Consider the following 16,770-nt stretch of genomic DNA (forward strand, 5'->3'; position numbering starts at 1 on the left):
GAACAGTCAAATTAAATGACTAATTCTACAGACGAGACAGATAACGGTTGGCTATAGTGAATAGTGTTATACGTTGCATATCAGAATCACAGTGATATCCCGCTGAGTTGGTTTGTAGAATGACGAAGGTTGGTGCCGTAGGTTCAACATAATACAAATATAAATAATCACTAACCTTTCTCACTGACACTGGCCTACACCTGAATATCACTGTGACCTGACCTGACCTGACCACTGTGATTCTGGCAGAAAACGCTGAGGCGTAATCAGGTTGATACAGCTCAGTGCCGGTCCGTGGTTGATATCATCATGTATGTAAATTGTAAAGGCTATGATATCATCATAGACATTGATCTGATCTCTATGTACTAGGAACACTATGGTTGTACATTGGGGCTAGCATTTCACCATTATGATATTGGTGTACTTTTAGACTCTCAAAATGTCAATCATTACGTCGTGGACGAGCAACAATAAATCCTAATATTCTCTTTTAATATTCTGACGCCTAATTTTCCTTGTATGTAAACTTTCAAAAATACACTATTTTCTACTTGAACAACATCAGTTACTATTTTATTTTGCTCCACTAACAGGCCGACTTTGTTTTTTTTGCAGATTTCGCGAATATGGCTCATTGCACACCAGTACCGCTGTTTTGATTTCCATAGCAGCAATCAACAATAACTATCTGGTGGCGGTTGTTGGAATCGATTCGTAAATATAAATGTGCGTTAGTTCAGCATTTCTTCTCCTTGGCACACTGTTTTTTTACAGAGAAGTGATAATAGAATAGTTGATTATTGCACAATATCAGCTGGTATCATAATTCTCTCGTCTTAGCGCTGTGGCAAGGTCAGGGATGGCCAAATCGCCCAAATCCTCATACGCCAAAGCAACGCGATCAAGTATTTACACAAATTTCTTGAAAGAAAATCTGTGATAGGTGTGTGACAGTATGAGGAAGATTGCTTGACGTTTACTCCAACAGCCTCCAGAAGTTCGTAAAAATATCAGACAATAAAATCAGATTAAAGCACTTTCTCCACCTTCATCATTATGTTGGCTATTTCTGTACCTTTATAGTTAACAATAGGATTTCTCCAACCAACATAGCAAATAATCCGATGTCTGGAAGAGTTAGACGATCATCAATGTCTAGTAGGGAGGAGGAGAGAATACTCAATGAATATCGTCAAAGTTTGGGAGAAAATACATCACAAAGGAATGACTTGCCACCTTCACGTAATCGTGCAAAGAGCAGGTAAGCCCTATTTATCTTCTGTCTTGTTCATCATAAACAGACTAATAACATCAACATTGAATTCAGGCCTAAAACAGCCAGCCCATACCTCCAAGCAGTTGCACCTCGAAATCACTCGACCGAATCCAGGCCTAAAACAGTCAGCCCATACCTCCAAGCTGTAGCACCTAGGAATCACTCGACCATTTCTAAGGTAATATTGCACTCATAGGAGATATTTCTTATTCATGTCAGGATAATTGTGTGAACTCTTTCCTTTATCAGAAACCACATCCAGCGAAGAAGATGAGAGAGCGAAAAGTTGATGAATCCGAGTCTAGCATCGCTATGAACAGTAAAGCTGTCGGGACACAATCTTTCACGGAAGACAACTTATCTTGCGATTACTCATCAACTTTTGATAGTAGCTCCAGCGACGTAAGTTCCCCTAGCATCATAACAACATATCTATGTCCAAAGGTGGTTAGCAACGAAGTACTTCTACTTTTTGGAGCACTCAAGTAGTTTTTTCCAACCTGCAGTGGGCTACTTACTCAAAAAATTGTCAAGTAGATGTGAAAGTTATCTAAAAACACAATTTCTTGAATAAGTAGCGTATTTTCAGGCAAAACTGCTTACTTTTTACAGTTTAGATCTTATAACTTAGTTTTATGGTATGTTTCTGTCACTTTTATGTGTGAAATTGTCTTAAAAATTCACCGTAACTGAATTAAATTTTCATTTGCAGTGTCATTAGTCACAAAGAGACATCTTGCAATTTTGAAAATTGCCACCTACCATTAACACTGCAAAAAGTATACGTCCCATCGACAAAATCTACTTTTTAATCTACTTGATTACTTCTCAGATCTTTGTTTGCTACTTCCACTTGAAGTAGTTTGACATGTCTTGCGAATTGCTACTTCTACTTTTGATTGAGTAGAAATTTATAGCGTTACTCCTACTTTAACTTGAATGCTAACATTGTCCGTATTTTCAGCAGTTCTTTAGGATTTCATTTTCAAGGTCAGCTATACATTAGCATCACTATTAACTGACGATATTTTAAGGATTCTAATGAAAAAGAGAATCATCCACGCCGCAGGACAATGGAAGTGAAATTCTCAACTCGCAACAGACCGACATCAGCACCGGCACACAGAAGAAGGTACACATTGGCATTATTGTCTGGAAGAAGTGATTTCAATTGGTGAATTCTTAGTTCAACTTGCAATTGTGCATTCATATTCAAATGATCCGGAATAGTTTTGGCTGGCATTCGTTAAAGATAATCGTCAACAACTAGTAGAGATTTGGAACAAGCATAGTATATCAACAATTGTATCACAAAATATGACTTCAACTTGCTCTGAAAGTCATGAATTAACCATTTACTTCCTTCTGCTCTCAAGACATACACATGATGGCAGCACCGATAACGAATCTGTCGCATCATATCGCAATAAAAGTATTCCAGTTTACAAAAGACAGCCGCACACTATCAGATGCAGAGCTTTTAAAAATGGCTCTCATCAAGATGAAGTGACGGTAGTTGCAAGTGATATCAAGCAGGTGAATTCTCTTGACATTAAGTTTTTAAATTTAGTGTGTATTGGCGTTATTCTCTGTTCATGACCAAGATAGTACAATGGTCAAGCATCCGACTTCTTGATCGGTTATATAAAACTTCCTATTCCTAATATTATGCTATAATTATTTTGTTAAAAGTACATTGGAATTGCATTCTTTTAGAGTGCATCATTTGGCCCATATACTGTATTCAATTTGGCAAAGTTACAGTATTAATTTGACAGATTTTGTTCTACTACTTAAGCATCTATTAAAGGATGGCTTCGTAAGGTTTGAATTGATCTAGCAAACCGTTAATTAAAGTAGCCCTAATATTATGATGGCATGGTCCATGGCAGATTTGACTATCGGTCATGTATTTTTTGCAAGCGCATTACCTTGATTTATTACATTAGCTAATGATTTTTCACGATATAGCTTCTAGTGGAGGCTACTCGCAAACTTGGACTTAACATGGCTGGTAGAAGAGTGTATCTGGAAAATGGGACAGAAGCCTTTACAGCCAAAGATATACCTTCAGATGCAAAAGTTTTTATATCAAATGGAGAGCCATACAAGGACCCGAAGAAATCATTGCATTGTAAGTATTTAGTTCTTTGTCAGTGTCAGTACTTGTGGTTCTGATGCTGTCCCGTAAATCTTCATGTAAGTAGTATATTGATAGCTAAACTCTTGTGTTTACTTAGCATCTTCAACAGGCTGTGAGCACTCTCACTAATTTGAAGTAATTCAAATGATTTATTTACCTTAACTGGAGCATTGTTTGGGATGGTGTCAAACCTTCGAGTATCTTGAACTCCGAACACACAGCAATCATTTACGCGTAGCCGTGCTGGTGGGCATTACACATTGTCACCGATCGTTTTATGTTTCTTGTAAATAAAGCATTGCTGTAAAGTGGCAATTTGCAGACTTCACTCTCACAAAGTTACATGTGATGGTTCTTGGTAACAATTAGTTTTTGATGAAGTACGAGTGTCATAGTTTTTCATACAAACTTATATGAAGAGAAGAGAATCTTGGAGATATAGAACTTTGATATATGATTGAATCGTATATTCATATTGAAATATACCAGAATATTTTCAACTGACACGTATAGGGACTCAGCAACTTACATGTTTAGTGCTATGAATCAGATAATTTTTGGGAGTACTCACATTTAGGCGGACAAATTATTGTTGGGAATCATGAAAAGAGTAATTAAACCTTATGTAAAGTATTCCTATTCCATTCGCAACTAAATAAAAGTATCAACATAGAATTCAGACCTAAAAAATCGAACCCATACTGTCATACTTCCAAGCAGATTAGTAAAACCTAGAATAGTATCTTCGTAATGTTACTTTATAAAACTAGTCTACCCTATTTTGTTGTCTGTGTTGAATGTAGAATGGTTTTGCTGTCAATTTCAGGCGGTGATTCAGCAATAGATAGCTATTAATTAAATCAAATAATTTATTCATTTTTTATTTTTATTCAGACTCGGCAAACTTGACACAGACCCAATCTTGGACCCCAAAAGGTGTTGTTTTGGAAGCAGATAGGAAGCCGATGCGCAGAAAGGCGACCAATAGATTGAAAAGGCTGGCCGGCATGCAATCATATCGCATCCTGGTGTTTGCTAACGGAAATGGAGCAGACGGACAAGAAGTGCTGCACGGTGCCCAGCACACCAGCCTCACCAAGGTACCATTGACTTCGATATTGGTAGGTTCAGGTAGCTCTTGAATTAGACCTTTAGAAAATGTTTCTTGCCAAACCGTGTCTTATATGCGACTAACTCCATAATCTACAAAATCCTGATTCAATCAATCCGTAAATCTAATAAAAGTGACTGTATCATATTAGCCCAACCGCACAAGATGCAAGCAGATTTCGGCACCCAAAGTTCATGCTGTTCTCAGTACATTTATTTTGATCAATACTACTTGTATTGAAGGACTAACTGAAAAATGTCTTGCCATTCCAATCTATGGCATGTAATGTGCATCTTTTCCGACTGTGTTGTATATGGATGAAAATGTCAATCTGAATTAATTCTATTATATCAGTGATATGTGCAATGCAGTTAGCCTAGTCTAGTCTGTATGTGTAACTTGAACCCAATGTCCTCCGATCTATAATTTTAGCTTCTGGATCAATGTACCAGCAAGCTGAAATTACATGTCGCGGCACGAATCTTATACGGCTGGAACGGAGAAGAAGTATCTACCTTGCAAGAAGGTCGATGCCCATACAACAAACAAGTTCGCTAGCATGTCCTTGAATATATCTTTTCGTTCTACAGTGCTGAAATTGGATTCCTGCATGAAGGAAGGCGCAGTTTTTATACACGGCCCCCTTTATGTGAGTTCGGGTGAAGGCTTCAACCCCACTGGGGCCACAAATTTCATGGAAGGGGTCCTGTGGGGATTGAAAAAGCGATTGGAATCTGCCAAGTTAAAAACGTGAGACCAAAATACGTTGCTAATAATTTGTGGTATAAGTCATATATTTGATTGTTCTTATAATTTGCCTAAAATTGGAGTTGAATTCTGCTGAAACAATAAATTTTTAAAGATATTTATGGTGTTTTATTGATTGCGGTCTAGCGAAGTGATTTGTTCATTACCGTAAATCTCTAAATCAACTTTTAGACACCAATTTCTTATGGCCCTTTAAATGATGTTGATTTGCAAAAGCAAGTTTTCTCACTAGCATACACTTATTTGCATGATTTGTCATCGGAAGTGTCATATATCGGTAGTAAAACCTTAGGTTATGTGGTTTCATAATATTGCTGGATTGACTTTGTACCAGTTTTGTGTCTATGTACATTGTACACTTCTACCTGTATGGTAGTACACTAATATTTGGTTGTATCATTATGCATAAACTTGCATACACGCAAAATTACATGGGATTACTTATGAAATGGACCGTTAAAATCTCAGGGAACAGCTGGAATATGCATGCAATGGAGAAACTGAGAAGATTACCGATAAAGAAATAGTTAATATGCAACCGGAGGACGCGTACTCGTACATTGATTTGGCAAGTACTCAATTTGTCTATCGATAAGATGTTCGGTACTTATTTTCTGGCTTTGGGCAATTTGCTGCTTTATTTTGGTTGTGATGCTCAGATGATGACATGTTGGTTATCTGTGTGTTGTCAGGTGTCGGAAGATATCGAGGAAATGAAAAAGGCGAAGGCAAAGTACCAAGAGCGACTGAAAGTTTTGAAGAAAATGAAAAAGGAACAGAACAGTCTTGGGAATTCTTACACAATGAAGCATATAAAAGAAATCAGTATGCATTGTTAAATATATCGATGTTCTCGGCTGTCGTTTAAATGTGATTGGATTGTGACTGATGCTGATGCTGATAAAATACAAGTGCTGTGTAATATTTCAAGTTAATTAACAGCACAACCGTTTTTTACTGAGCAGCAAACAAGCAAATGAGATTAAGTAAAAATTAATTGTTTTTGGAACCTAGTTTTGCTTAAAAAACTGATAACTGTTGGATAAAAGGAGGAGTGATCCGAAATACCCACTTGATTATCCACTGTTTTCTACATTACGATATAAAAAAAGTGTGAATTGAGTATTTTTGGCTAAAATACTGTTAAATATAAGTGGGAGTAGGCTATACACATGACCACTTGACCTTGAGTAATCAGCACGAAACCTACTTGAGTTCTCTGAAAAAGTAGAATTACTCCGTTAATGGCCACCTCTGATTAAGATAAAAGAACGTCAAGATAATCAGTTTGATGTTCTTTTGTTTCTTGTTTTCTTTTGCCCTTTTATTTAATTGAAAGTCGATATATATTTATATATATATCTGATTAAGAGAGTTAGGAATGAAAAATGAATGAACTATGTTCATCGACGGCGCCTGCCGCGTTGCAGTTTGAAATATATTGTACACCTTGGTATTTTATTTGCGACCGCACGTATTTACAGGCAGCGACGACCGTATAGTCGGTCAGCACGGGCTGCGTTTGAAGATTTTCGAAAACGGCAAAGACATCAACCCGCAAACCGTCTTTGTGAATTTGAGAGAAATTTACCGTGGCGCGGAACAAGAGCAAAATCCGGACGAGCTCATCAAACGCAGAGTACGCCGATTAAATTTTCCACTCAATCGGACGACTAGAAAACTTTCAGCTTCAAATTAGATTAAAATGAGAAATATAGCTTTTCTCCAAATTGGATTAGAATTAGAGTTACCGAATTCGCAAAAACTTCAAAATTGAATTAAATTCAGAATTAGGAAGGAATACAACAAAAATTTCAGCCTTTCTAAATTAGACTAGAATTTGAATTATAGCTATACATTTTTTTATCAAATTAGACTGGAATTAGAATTATAGCTACAGTTTTTTCCAAAATAGATTAGAATTAGAATACAGTATTCTCGAAAACTTGGACATGCAATGATGTTCAGTTTATATAAAATCAAAGTCCATTCTTTCTTATAAGCATGATAATGGCAAATCTCTGTACACCGCGCTTGGCTCGCACTATACAATTCTCGTGTAGCATTTTCAGGTGAACCAGAAATTATATTAAAATTATATCGTAGAAACATTTCACAAACTTATTAGTTTAGTTTTCCAAGTCTGCTACCAATAGAACTGTGCGATTTTTTTTTCAGTTTTTGGAGTACATATCTCATTGGCATAAGCCAGTCGACCCAACAGGGCCCGCAAAGAGTACGTTGGTCCGGAGAATGTTCGATAAAGAAGGGGAGGAAATAATGAATGTTAACGAATTGGAGTATGATCAGCAGGTAGGAAAATCCGCTAATTTTAGGGCTGTAATGACTCAAGTGACGTGGATATGGAGATCCAGCAAAGTACAAGTGAAGAAATCGTGCCAGCAATTTTGTCAACGGGTTAAGCACCGGAGACCATGGAAATTTATTTATTCAACTGCCGTGCAATGGGGATAGGTGGTATTTTCTTTTCGCTGCAGTTCAATCATGGTGGATTTCTGAAGGAAATGTTTACGGCCAAAATTTTTTCTTTAATTTGAGACCATATCATATTTATAGCACAATGCCCCTTTCAGTACTCTTTCTGCAGATCGTTAATTTAATAAACGACCTCTTTTTATCGTGCCGCAAGCTAATTCAATTGATACTATCAAAACATGGTAGAGCGTTTCACCATAAACACGCAGTGTCGAATTAGTTGAGCAAAAGCGGTCACTCATGGCTTGTTTGAAAGGAGAGATCTATGATCTATGAATAGCACATACTTATTCGCACTAGGTATACGTCATGGACTCCATAAGGAACTAACATAAACTTGTCTATTTTTACAAGAAGGTTATCTCGTATTCTTGATTATATACACGCTCGGTTGCCCTGCTCTCATCTAGCTTCATGGCGTAGTTGGTTAGGCATTGAAATTCTGAATCCAACGATATGTTACTTATTGGTTTCACATCCCATTAAGGTCGTGTTTCGCAGTTTTGAAAAGTGAGGCAAAATTTTTCAGAAAAAACAGCTGATGCCAGCTGGTTAATAACTATGCACTACGGCTAGCTATGCTATGCCTATTGATGTATCTTATGCTATTCACCACATTCATTTAATTCAGATTTGGCTCTCCTACGGGGAAGATTTCAAGCCCTGTTACTTGATGACATTGCACGCCCAACTGCAGCCTGTGGTGGGATATCTTTTGAATGGACGCGAAAAAGTGATTATGCGACAAGGAGAGACGGAAATACCTCAAAACACCAAATGGAAAGCTTGCACAGGGTTTCCTGAAAACGTCACCTGTTTACCTGTGGAGGTCATTGAAGGGGTCAGTACATTGTTCACTGCAGGCGTCCAATTTTTTTTTTTTGAAAATCTTGTAGGTTAATAATTAGGGCTGAGAACAATGATTCGAGTACTCGATTTACGCAGTCCTTGTGATAGTAATGTAAATTTCCTCAAAATTCTGTTACAGCAGCCGGAAATGTACCCGGAAACTGACCACTACCTACAAGCGGAAGACGATCCTCGACTCGTGTTGAAACCGATGCTGATGGCCGATAAGAAGCTAGAAAAGAGAAACATCCCCGGATTGTCCCAGGTAATCGGAAAGATTTCATTTGAATACGCTGTCAAATCTGTTGTTATATCGGAATAATATGGTTCAGAATCGGATTATGAAGCTTTGTATGCACAATCTTGCTAATGGACTAGCTGCCATCTAGATTTTTCTTTAATTGACGTATGTAGGTACCGAATTATAGGAATCAATATAAGGATTATACAAATAAATACCATTCCAGGTTCCAGTGGATTAAAATAATCAATAAACGAGTAAGATAATACTTAATACAACCAAATACTCCAATCAATACATGAGGAAAAATGGGGTTTTCTCTGCACATCACGATATAAATGGCAGGCCGGACAGTTCAATTAAATTATGACTCAAAAGCTAAACCTAATTTATCATCATGCGCAATTGATAATATTCAACACTCCAAGATATATTTTCATTTATAATACATGTATTACACTGAAATCTAGGAGTTAGTTGCAGTAATCAACTAACTACGGTAAATTGGTCGTTTGTGTAAGTCTGCTCGACATCAGCATGAGTTATTGCTTTCCAGTCCTGGCTTATTCATCGTAACGGGTTAGTTACGTCACGTAACTACCCTCAACTCGCGCTGGCCTTGGATGAAGACCAACCAGTGACTGTGGAGATGAGTTGCGGGGCGTCCGTAACAGGATACGCGGTTACTCTACAGAAACGAGCCAAAGGAAACCCCATACATCAGTGGGAGTTCAGCTCGGCCGGTCAAATCTGTTCTCTCTTCAATTCAAGCTCACATCTGGTACATTTTTTTGGATATTTGAATCCCAGATTTTAAACATGTCTGGAATTAGGACCTATTATCTTGTTCTGCAAGGTCTTGACGATGCTTGATAAAGAAAACTTCAATTCTATCGAAATCAAAGGCAAGGTTTATCCACTCAAGTCTGCTAACAACGATGATGGAAGCTCACCTGTGGCGAATAGTCCTACCGAACAGGTATGTAACATATGATTGATACATCGTTGGTATGCAATGTTCTCTCCGATTCTCTACAAGTTACTGACGATTACCCCTGATGAGTGTCAGCCGAAAATATTCGGGTTCATTTCAATATGAATATACTATTCGCCTGTGTAATAGAAAAACACGCTTCTCCTTGTGCGTCTGTGTTTAGATCCGAGTTGTGGCGCTTGAAAAATTGACAGGTTCGCGTGCTAAATATCAACGCTGGGCGTTGAAACAGGAAAGCATCCCAAACGAATGGAAAAAGACAAAGGTAACTTCTATCTCATTGTATTAATATGCTAGAACTAGTCTGTTCGAAGGTCTGCGATTTTGAGTGCTGGCATATTAGTGGTCAGAGGCGGTCAGTAATGAAGTAATTATACTTTTCAGAGTGCTCGTGTATATTATGGCTACTTTGCACTATCTACTCAAGTGGTTGTGTTTGAAACTACTAACACTTTTACAGTTTTTAGGCAAAACCACATCATTTTTACTTGATTGGAAATCGCTGCTCCCATTGGAATACAGAAGTAGTCAGTAACGAAATACTTCTACTTTTTCAGAGTACTGGAGTAGGATTTGGCCCACTTTTCTACTTGAAAATTTACCGTTTTTTAGCCAAAATTACTTACTTTTTACTAAATGGAACTAGCAACTGTAAAATTTGGAAAAGTATCAAAATTTTCAAATTATTTTTTTGGATGGAAATATTAACATGGTACCTGTGTTTTTACATCATTGCCTTACTTCATCAAAAAGTAAATCAAAATTGCAAAATTTCTACTTTACTAGGGATACCGTCAGTATTTTCTTTTACTGCAAAAATGTTCAATAGCGTTTTTCTACATTGTAAAATTTCGTTATATCGCTTCACCAGAAACCGACGATTTGTACTAAATTTTTGTCGTAAATTACCCACTCATCGTTTTTTGAAAAGCTAACATCCAGATCTGTGTTTTGCTGATTTTTGTTTGGTCTAGGTCATGGTCTGAGTTTGACGGGGCACTTCTCTTTAAAAGTGATTTTTTTAGGTGTTCACGTTTGTAGTCATAAATTCCCAAAGGTAGATGCGAGCCCCATGATTCATACATTGCTGGAAAGGGCAGGAAATTTCCTTTCCAAATATGGTCTTTATGTTGTACCATGAGCATGTACCCCACCGGTACACTTACTCAAAAAAACATGAAAATATTGAACACGCGTATTAAAAATCCTAAAAACTCAAAAGTCTGTCAAGATTTTCCTTCAAATATTGTTGTAGTAATAGCACAGGTATATACCTACAAAATAATGGAGGGATTTTCAAAAAAAGGTTTTCTAACAAAATTTATTAAATTTTTGTCAGCGAACCCTAAATTTTCATTTTTTTCAAGATTCTTTCCCCTGTAAAAATTTTTCTGGACAAAATTTTGAGAAAACGCTCCATTATTTTATTATACGTACCCTAACCATCATTTGTGCAAAATTTCAGATGAATCGGACAAGCAGGTGCCGAGCAGATACAATTTTTGTGCAGAAAAAGTATATTTTGAGAAAAACGCGTTTAAAAAATTAAAACTACAATAACTTCAAAAAACAAGGATATGAACACTGATCATGACATCAATGGCCACATTAGTTGATTTGCATCACACATTGAACCATATATAACACAACCTGAGCATTAATAGCCGCCAGGCACATAGTCTGATGTGTCTAAGGACTCTTGAACTCTTTAAATTTTTCACAGCGAGAGAGCGTCGAGATGCAGTCTGTCTTTTTTCTCGCTTCAAACCAGTTCCATTTTTGTGAACGTGTTCACTGGCAAGTTTAGGCTTTCAAGAACACTCAAGTATACACTGCATCCAATATTCCAGTTCAGTACGGACATAGCTACAGCACGTTTTACTGCCATAGTTCATAAGTACCTTTTCTTCAGGCACCTTGGCCCTATGGTCGCAACGAATGACTCATTTTGGGTTTTGGTGAATCCACCAATGCATCTTTCCATTTCAAAGATTCTTCTAAAACTCTAAATTTCCTTGATCGACTCATTCTAGGCATATTGATAGCTAGAAATGAAAACCAATCCAAAACAGTTATCAAAAAACAATACATACTACCCAATATTGTCAGTCAGCAGTCAATGAATAAAAAAAGATGAAATAGGACAACACACAACCTCCATCTGGACCATTTCCTTGGTACTGAATCAATGAAGCAGCCAAGTATATGAAAGCAGACATGCTAGAACACTTATTTATAAGCAAACAATAAATACTACCCAATATTGTCAGTTATCAGTCAACAAATCAAAAAAGAAATGAAAAAAAAACAGCCTCAACTCGCCTGCTTACTGAATCTGGGAAGCAGCCAAGTTTATGAAGGCAGACTGGCTAGAACTATACTAGAACACTCATTTCGAGCTCTACAGCATAGATTTCACCAGATGGCGCTATTTCCCCCAGCAAAGGCGAATGTTGGATTAGAATGAACACGACTGCAGCAAAAATTGGGCTGTAATTCTTTTTTTTTTATAAAATGGTCCCCAAAAGAAACTAGTTTTGGATAAGAAGGAGTTGGAATATCATAAAAATAATGACATATTTGGAAAGAGCGTGAAATTTCCGTTCTAGATCGATGAAGAAAAAAAAAACACAAAAAAATTATTTCTAAAGAGAAGTGCCCCCTTAACAGCAAACTTCTCAAAAAAATTGAAATTTGACAGTTCTAAACGATATTTCTCCAAGATGAGTTGCACACGATCTTTCATATTTTAGCAACATGCAGGACTGTCCTATTACTCCCTAAGAAGTCGTTAGATCGAAAAGTAGTCTCACAATTTTGAGGTACGGTGTTTCGCGTGTTGGAGCACTATTTCTCTTGCCAAATCCAAATTCTGTGGGCTAGAACTACAATTTGTGATATTTATGTATAGAGCATAGCGACATCTAGCAGCTAGTAGCCATTTGCTAGATAGCGCTGTTGAGTTGCTAGTAGCTAAAATGTCGGTAAACGATTTCTTGTATGCACCCCAGGTTGCTAATCCAGCTTGGAAGAAACTGGCTTATTCCTGGCCTGTGCTGCCCGACGGTAACTGGAATATGGATTACAAATGGCCGTTGGAGGGCACTTTCATTTGTTCCCCGCCTCATCTACGCGGAAAAGATAAGCCTAAATCACAGACTACTATTCCTATTCGGGTGCTCAAAAACGGAGAGAAAGATCTGAAAAGGTTACTGAATGCATTCAGTGCTAATTTCATGCGTTAATATGGTAATCTTTTAGATTTGTGTCGCTGGTTGTGCCTGATTTATCCGGATCCGTTACGAGCAGTAACAACAAGTCAGAGGCTGAAAACGAAGAAAGCATCATTCAACTTGAAAGGAATATGTTTTTGGAAAGAGCAACCAGTCTTCTGAATTTACCTTTTGCTGCTAGGTATGTAAGTTACAGTATATATAAACAGATTAGCGTAAACTGCAATAAATGTTTGCATTCATGTTCTCTGCAAGGTTGTGACTTTTTCATGAGTATTAGTGATTGCATATCTGGCTCAAACATCAAATTTAAGGTATACTGGGGTAGTGACTCTACGAATGTGCCTGCTTCAGACCTACGATAATTTGCATTCTAGATAGATCAGTATCGCACGTTTGAGGTATTAAAATAAAGATAATATTTGAACTATAATCTGGGAATATTGATCTATCTCATACAGCTTACGGGCGTCAAGATGAAGGATTTCTAGTTTATTTCATGTCCAGACATGCAATGGCTATAATGTTGTACAAGTAATGCTCCGAAGTATTGGAAATGCGCCTTGAACTAGATGCCATATTTTTTGGGATATCGGCTGAAATATATCCCGGTAACCAGCAAAGGTGCAAATTATCGTCTTCGATTATGTACAGATATTATGGCTATCTCGAGGTTATTGCAGATTGGTTCCAACTTGGAAATTAGCGCAGCAAATTTTTTCAAATTTTACTGGCTATTTGATTAAATTGTTGGGCCGCATGAAAAATCACTGCACATCGGAATTTGTCTCTTTTCCAACCAATAAGACCACGGCTATAAGAGTAAAAATTTTGAATCCGATTTGAAATCTGATTTGCAGGCGTATATTCAACGCACGCGGACAAGAAGTGTTTTCTTTGCGTAAGCTACGTCGGGGCGACATGGTCTTCGTGACTTGCGGAGAAACTTGGAGAAATCCGACCGTGACCAAATCCGAGACGCAACGGCGTCAACTATTAACCAAGTTGGGCGCCGACGTGAAGAAAATCCATGAATATTGCGTTCTTCGTGATCCGGGAGATGTAGTGGTCACTATGGAATCGGGGGTAGTGGCGGGATCTAGGCTGGTCGTGGCTCAATGTGTGGAGATAAAGACAAAGCAAGAGGTGTGCATATTATATTTATCACATCCTCTTATATATGTTAGTGAGGGCTGTTCAAAAAAAACTTTTTTCCTGAATCTTGCTGGTTACGTGATTAAATCGTTAGGTTGCCTTAAAAAACGATGCACACCAAATTTTAATTCATTCCAACCAATAGTCGCGGATTTCGTACACTTTGAAAACTTTGAATTTACCCAAAGATGCAAAAAAATTTTTTTGTCAAATTTTTCTGTCAACCCCATGAAATTGTTGCGCTGTCTTCAAAGATGATGCATAACAAATTTGACTCAATTCCAACCCGTAGAAGCGGAGCTATTTGAGTTTTCTTCGATAATTCGGGGATTATCCTTGATCGGTGGATAATCCAAGAATTATCATCGAAAAACTCAAATAACTCCGTTTCTACGGGTTGGAATTGAGTCAAATTTGTTTTGCATCGTCTTTGAAGACAGCGCAACAATTTCATGGGGTTGACAGAAAAATTTGACAAAAAAATTTTTTGCATCTTTGGGTAAATTCAAAATTTTCAAACTGTACGAAATCCGCGACTATTGGTTGGAATGAATTAAAATTTGGTGTGCGTCGTTTTTTAAGGCAACCTAACGATTTAATCACGTAGCCCGCAAGATTAAGGAAAAAGGGTTATTTTTAAACAGCCCTAATGTGCATGAATGTGGGTTTAATATATATGTTCATGAAATGAGCTATGGTTTGCACCAAATATCACAATCAATTTGTCTAGGAGGACGACAAAGCCCCGAAAGAGGCGGAAGTTGAAAAAGAATCTCCCAGCGACGCAGGCCAAGATTGCAAGACTTGGCACGAAATGTCTCACAAGCACGCCGAGTCGGCTTTCAAGTCCCGTAAATATCCGTGGCAGGACAGAGAGCATAGTGCGGAAGCGAAGGAGCCCGAAGAGGACGCCAAACAGAAATCTCCCAGAACTCCGCGAAGCCAATCGAAGTAACTATTGTATATCATTGATACGTTTGCTGATATAGGCCTGCACTGTTCTTTGCAACTCTTTACCAGTTGCTGACGATTACCCCCGACTTGTGCCATCTAAAAATATTCGGGTTTATTTCAATATGAATAATTGAATATACTGTTCAATTGCAGTAGAAAGAGATTGACATTCTATAATGCGATGATAACTTTGAAATATTCTGTGCAACCACTGTTCTCCTTGATTAGTCAAATTTTGTTGCCTCTTATGCAATGTTCCCTCTAATTTTTCACGAGTCTGCACGCACTCACCAACTCACCGCGCGGCCCTCAGACAACAGTGCGTAGTAACGACAAAAAAAAAAGGTCATCACTTCGGAGTTTTTGTGCGCAGCTTAGATTTTCTGTGCGCAGAGACCGTGTCAGCACCGCGCAATTGCGCAAGTGTGCAGCTTGGAGGGAACATTGCTCTTATGTCATGTTTGGGGATTCTACTGTTGCTATACTCTTGAATTCTCTATTAGTTGCTGACAGTTACTTGACCTCTGACTAGTGTCAGCTAAAAATATTCGGGTTTATTTCAATATGGATATATCCAATTCCATATTGAAGTGCCGTACCTCCCAGAGTCTTTTCCAAAGCCTAACAATATAAAATCTAACTTTATGCTATTGTCACGATTAGGAACCCCTGTTTAGCTATCTTGTTCACATTTCAGATCTCCCAGGAATCAAGTCCGAAATCCTCGCGTCCTGCAGAAATACGTTTTCAAGGACGGATTCATAAGTCCCGAGGTGGACCCGAGTCTTGTATTTGGCGTGCCTGGATTGGATCTGGAAACTTTTGCCGGGACGCTTGAAGTCCGTCTGTGCAAGAAGGACATCGACGACTTAAGTAAAACTAAACCTAAACTATAACTAAAAATTTGACAAGACCACGTTGGTAATTTTTGAATCGCAGCTCAACGGTGGGATGTGAGAAAAGACGGTACGGTGGCTCCGTTGTGTGATTCGTCTTCGGGACTTACGGTTTGCCTGCCGCCATTGTCGGATGAAGAAGAACGATCTCCCAAAAGCTATTGCTTAACGCTACAGAAATTGAAGTAATGTCAAATATTTTTCAAGATTTCCTGATGCATGCACGTAATATGATACCCTTGTGATTGTTCGTATGCCTAAAAAAACGCTGTTCACCAACTTTGGCTCAATTCCAAATGGTAGATGTGAGCGCGCAGGAGTTTGAAAATTTTGACTTTACCGTATTATAAAAATATTTGAAAAAAATTCAAATTTTTATTGTCAACTCCATGAAATTGTCGTGTTGTCTACAAAAACGATGCAAAACAAATTTGGCTCGATTCCAAATGGTAGATGTGAACGCACTGGAGTTTGAAATATTCGAATTTATTATGAAAAATGTTTAATTGTTTATAGAAAGATTCAAATTTTACTGCTAGCCCCATGAAATTGTCTACAAAAACGATGCAAAACAAATTTGACGCGATTCCAACCCGTAGAAGCGAAGTTATTTTTTCATTCATAATTCTGGGATTGCCCACTATTTTTGCG

At 37.8% G+C, this 16,770-nt stretch overlaps 1 protein-coding gene across 2 annotated transcripts in view; it reads left to right on the forward strand.

Moving 5' to 3' along the window:
• Window positions 1-16,770, forward strand: part of LOC145453942 (doublecortin domain-containing protein 1-like) — a 304,595-nt gene that overhangs the window by 280,184 nt on the left and 7,641 nt on the right. Inside the window, exons 2-25 of one of the 2 annotated variants that reach the window (XM_080331905.1) lie at window positions 1,087-1,264; window positions 1,331-1,457; window positions 1,529-1,681; window positions 2,314-2,411; window positions 2,656-2,815; window positions 3,251-3,413; window positions 4,317-4,522; window positions 4,966-5,059; window positions 5,124-5,283; window positions 5,770-5,869; window positions 5,994-6,126; window positions 6,786-6,940; window positions 7,480-7,614; window positions 8,429-8,638; window positions 8,786-8,911; window positions 9,444-9,668; window positions 9,744-9,866; window positions 10,045-10,146; window positions 12,893-13,089; window positions 13,143-13,295; window positions 13,975-14,260; window positions 15,000-15,220; window positions 15,921-16,096; window positions 16,163-16,304. In XM_080331905.1, coding sequence (XP_080188031.1) covers window positions 1,128-1,264; window positions 1,331-1,457; window positions 1,529-1,681; window positions 2,314-2,411; window positions 2,656-2,815; window positions 3,251-3,413; window positions 4,317-4,522; window positions 4,966-5,059; window positions 5,124-5,283; window positions 5,770-5,869; window positions 5,994-6,126; window positions 6,786-6,940; window positions 7,480-7,614; window positions 8,429-8,638; window positions 8,786-8,911; window positions 9,444-9,668; window positions 9,744-9,866; window positions 10,045-10,146; window positions 12,893-13,089; window positions 13,143-13,295; window positions 13,975-14,260; window positions 15,000-15,220; window positions 15,921-16,096; window positions 16,163-16,304 — 3,782 coding nt within the window. In that variant the 5' untranslated portion in view covers window positions 1,087-1,127. Of the gene's footprint in view, window positions 1-449; window positions 1,265-1,330; window positions 1,458-1,528; window positions 1,682-2,313; window positions 2,412-2,655; window positions 2,816-3,250; window positions 3,414-4,316; window positions 4,523-4,965; window positions 5,060-5,123; window positions 5,284-5,769; window positions 5,870-5,993; window positions 6,127-6,785; window positions 6,941-7,479; window positions 7,615-8,428; window positions 8,639-8,785; window positions 8,912-9,443; window positions 9,669-9,743; window positions 9,867-10,044; window positions 10,147-12,892; window positions 13,090-13,142; window positions 13,296-13,974; window positions 14,261-14,999; window positions 15,221-15,920; window positions 16,097-16,162; window positions 16,305-16,770 lie in introns of those variants that run through there. The other variant, XM_080331904.1, reaches the window with a different exon arrangement.

The sequence above is a fragment of the Botryllus schlosseri genome, chromosome 13, assembly GCF_051294905.1.
Source record: "Botryllus schlosseri isolate E-star chromosome 13, Bs_hap1, whole genome shotgun sequence".
Lineage (NCBI taxonomy): Eukaryota > Metazoa > Chordata > Ascidiacea > Stolidobranchia > Styelidae > Botryllus > Botryllus schlosseri.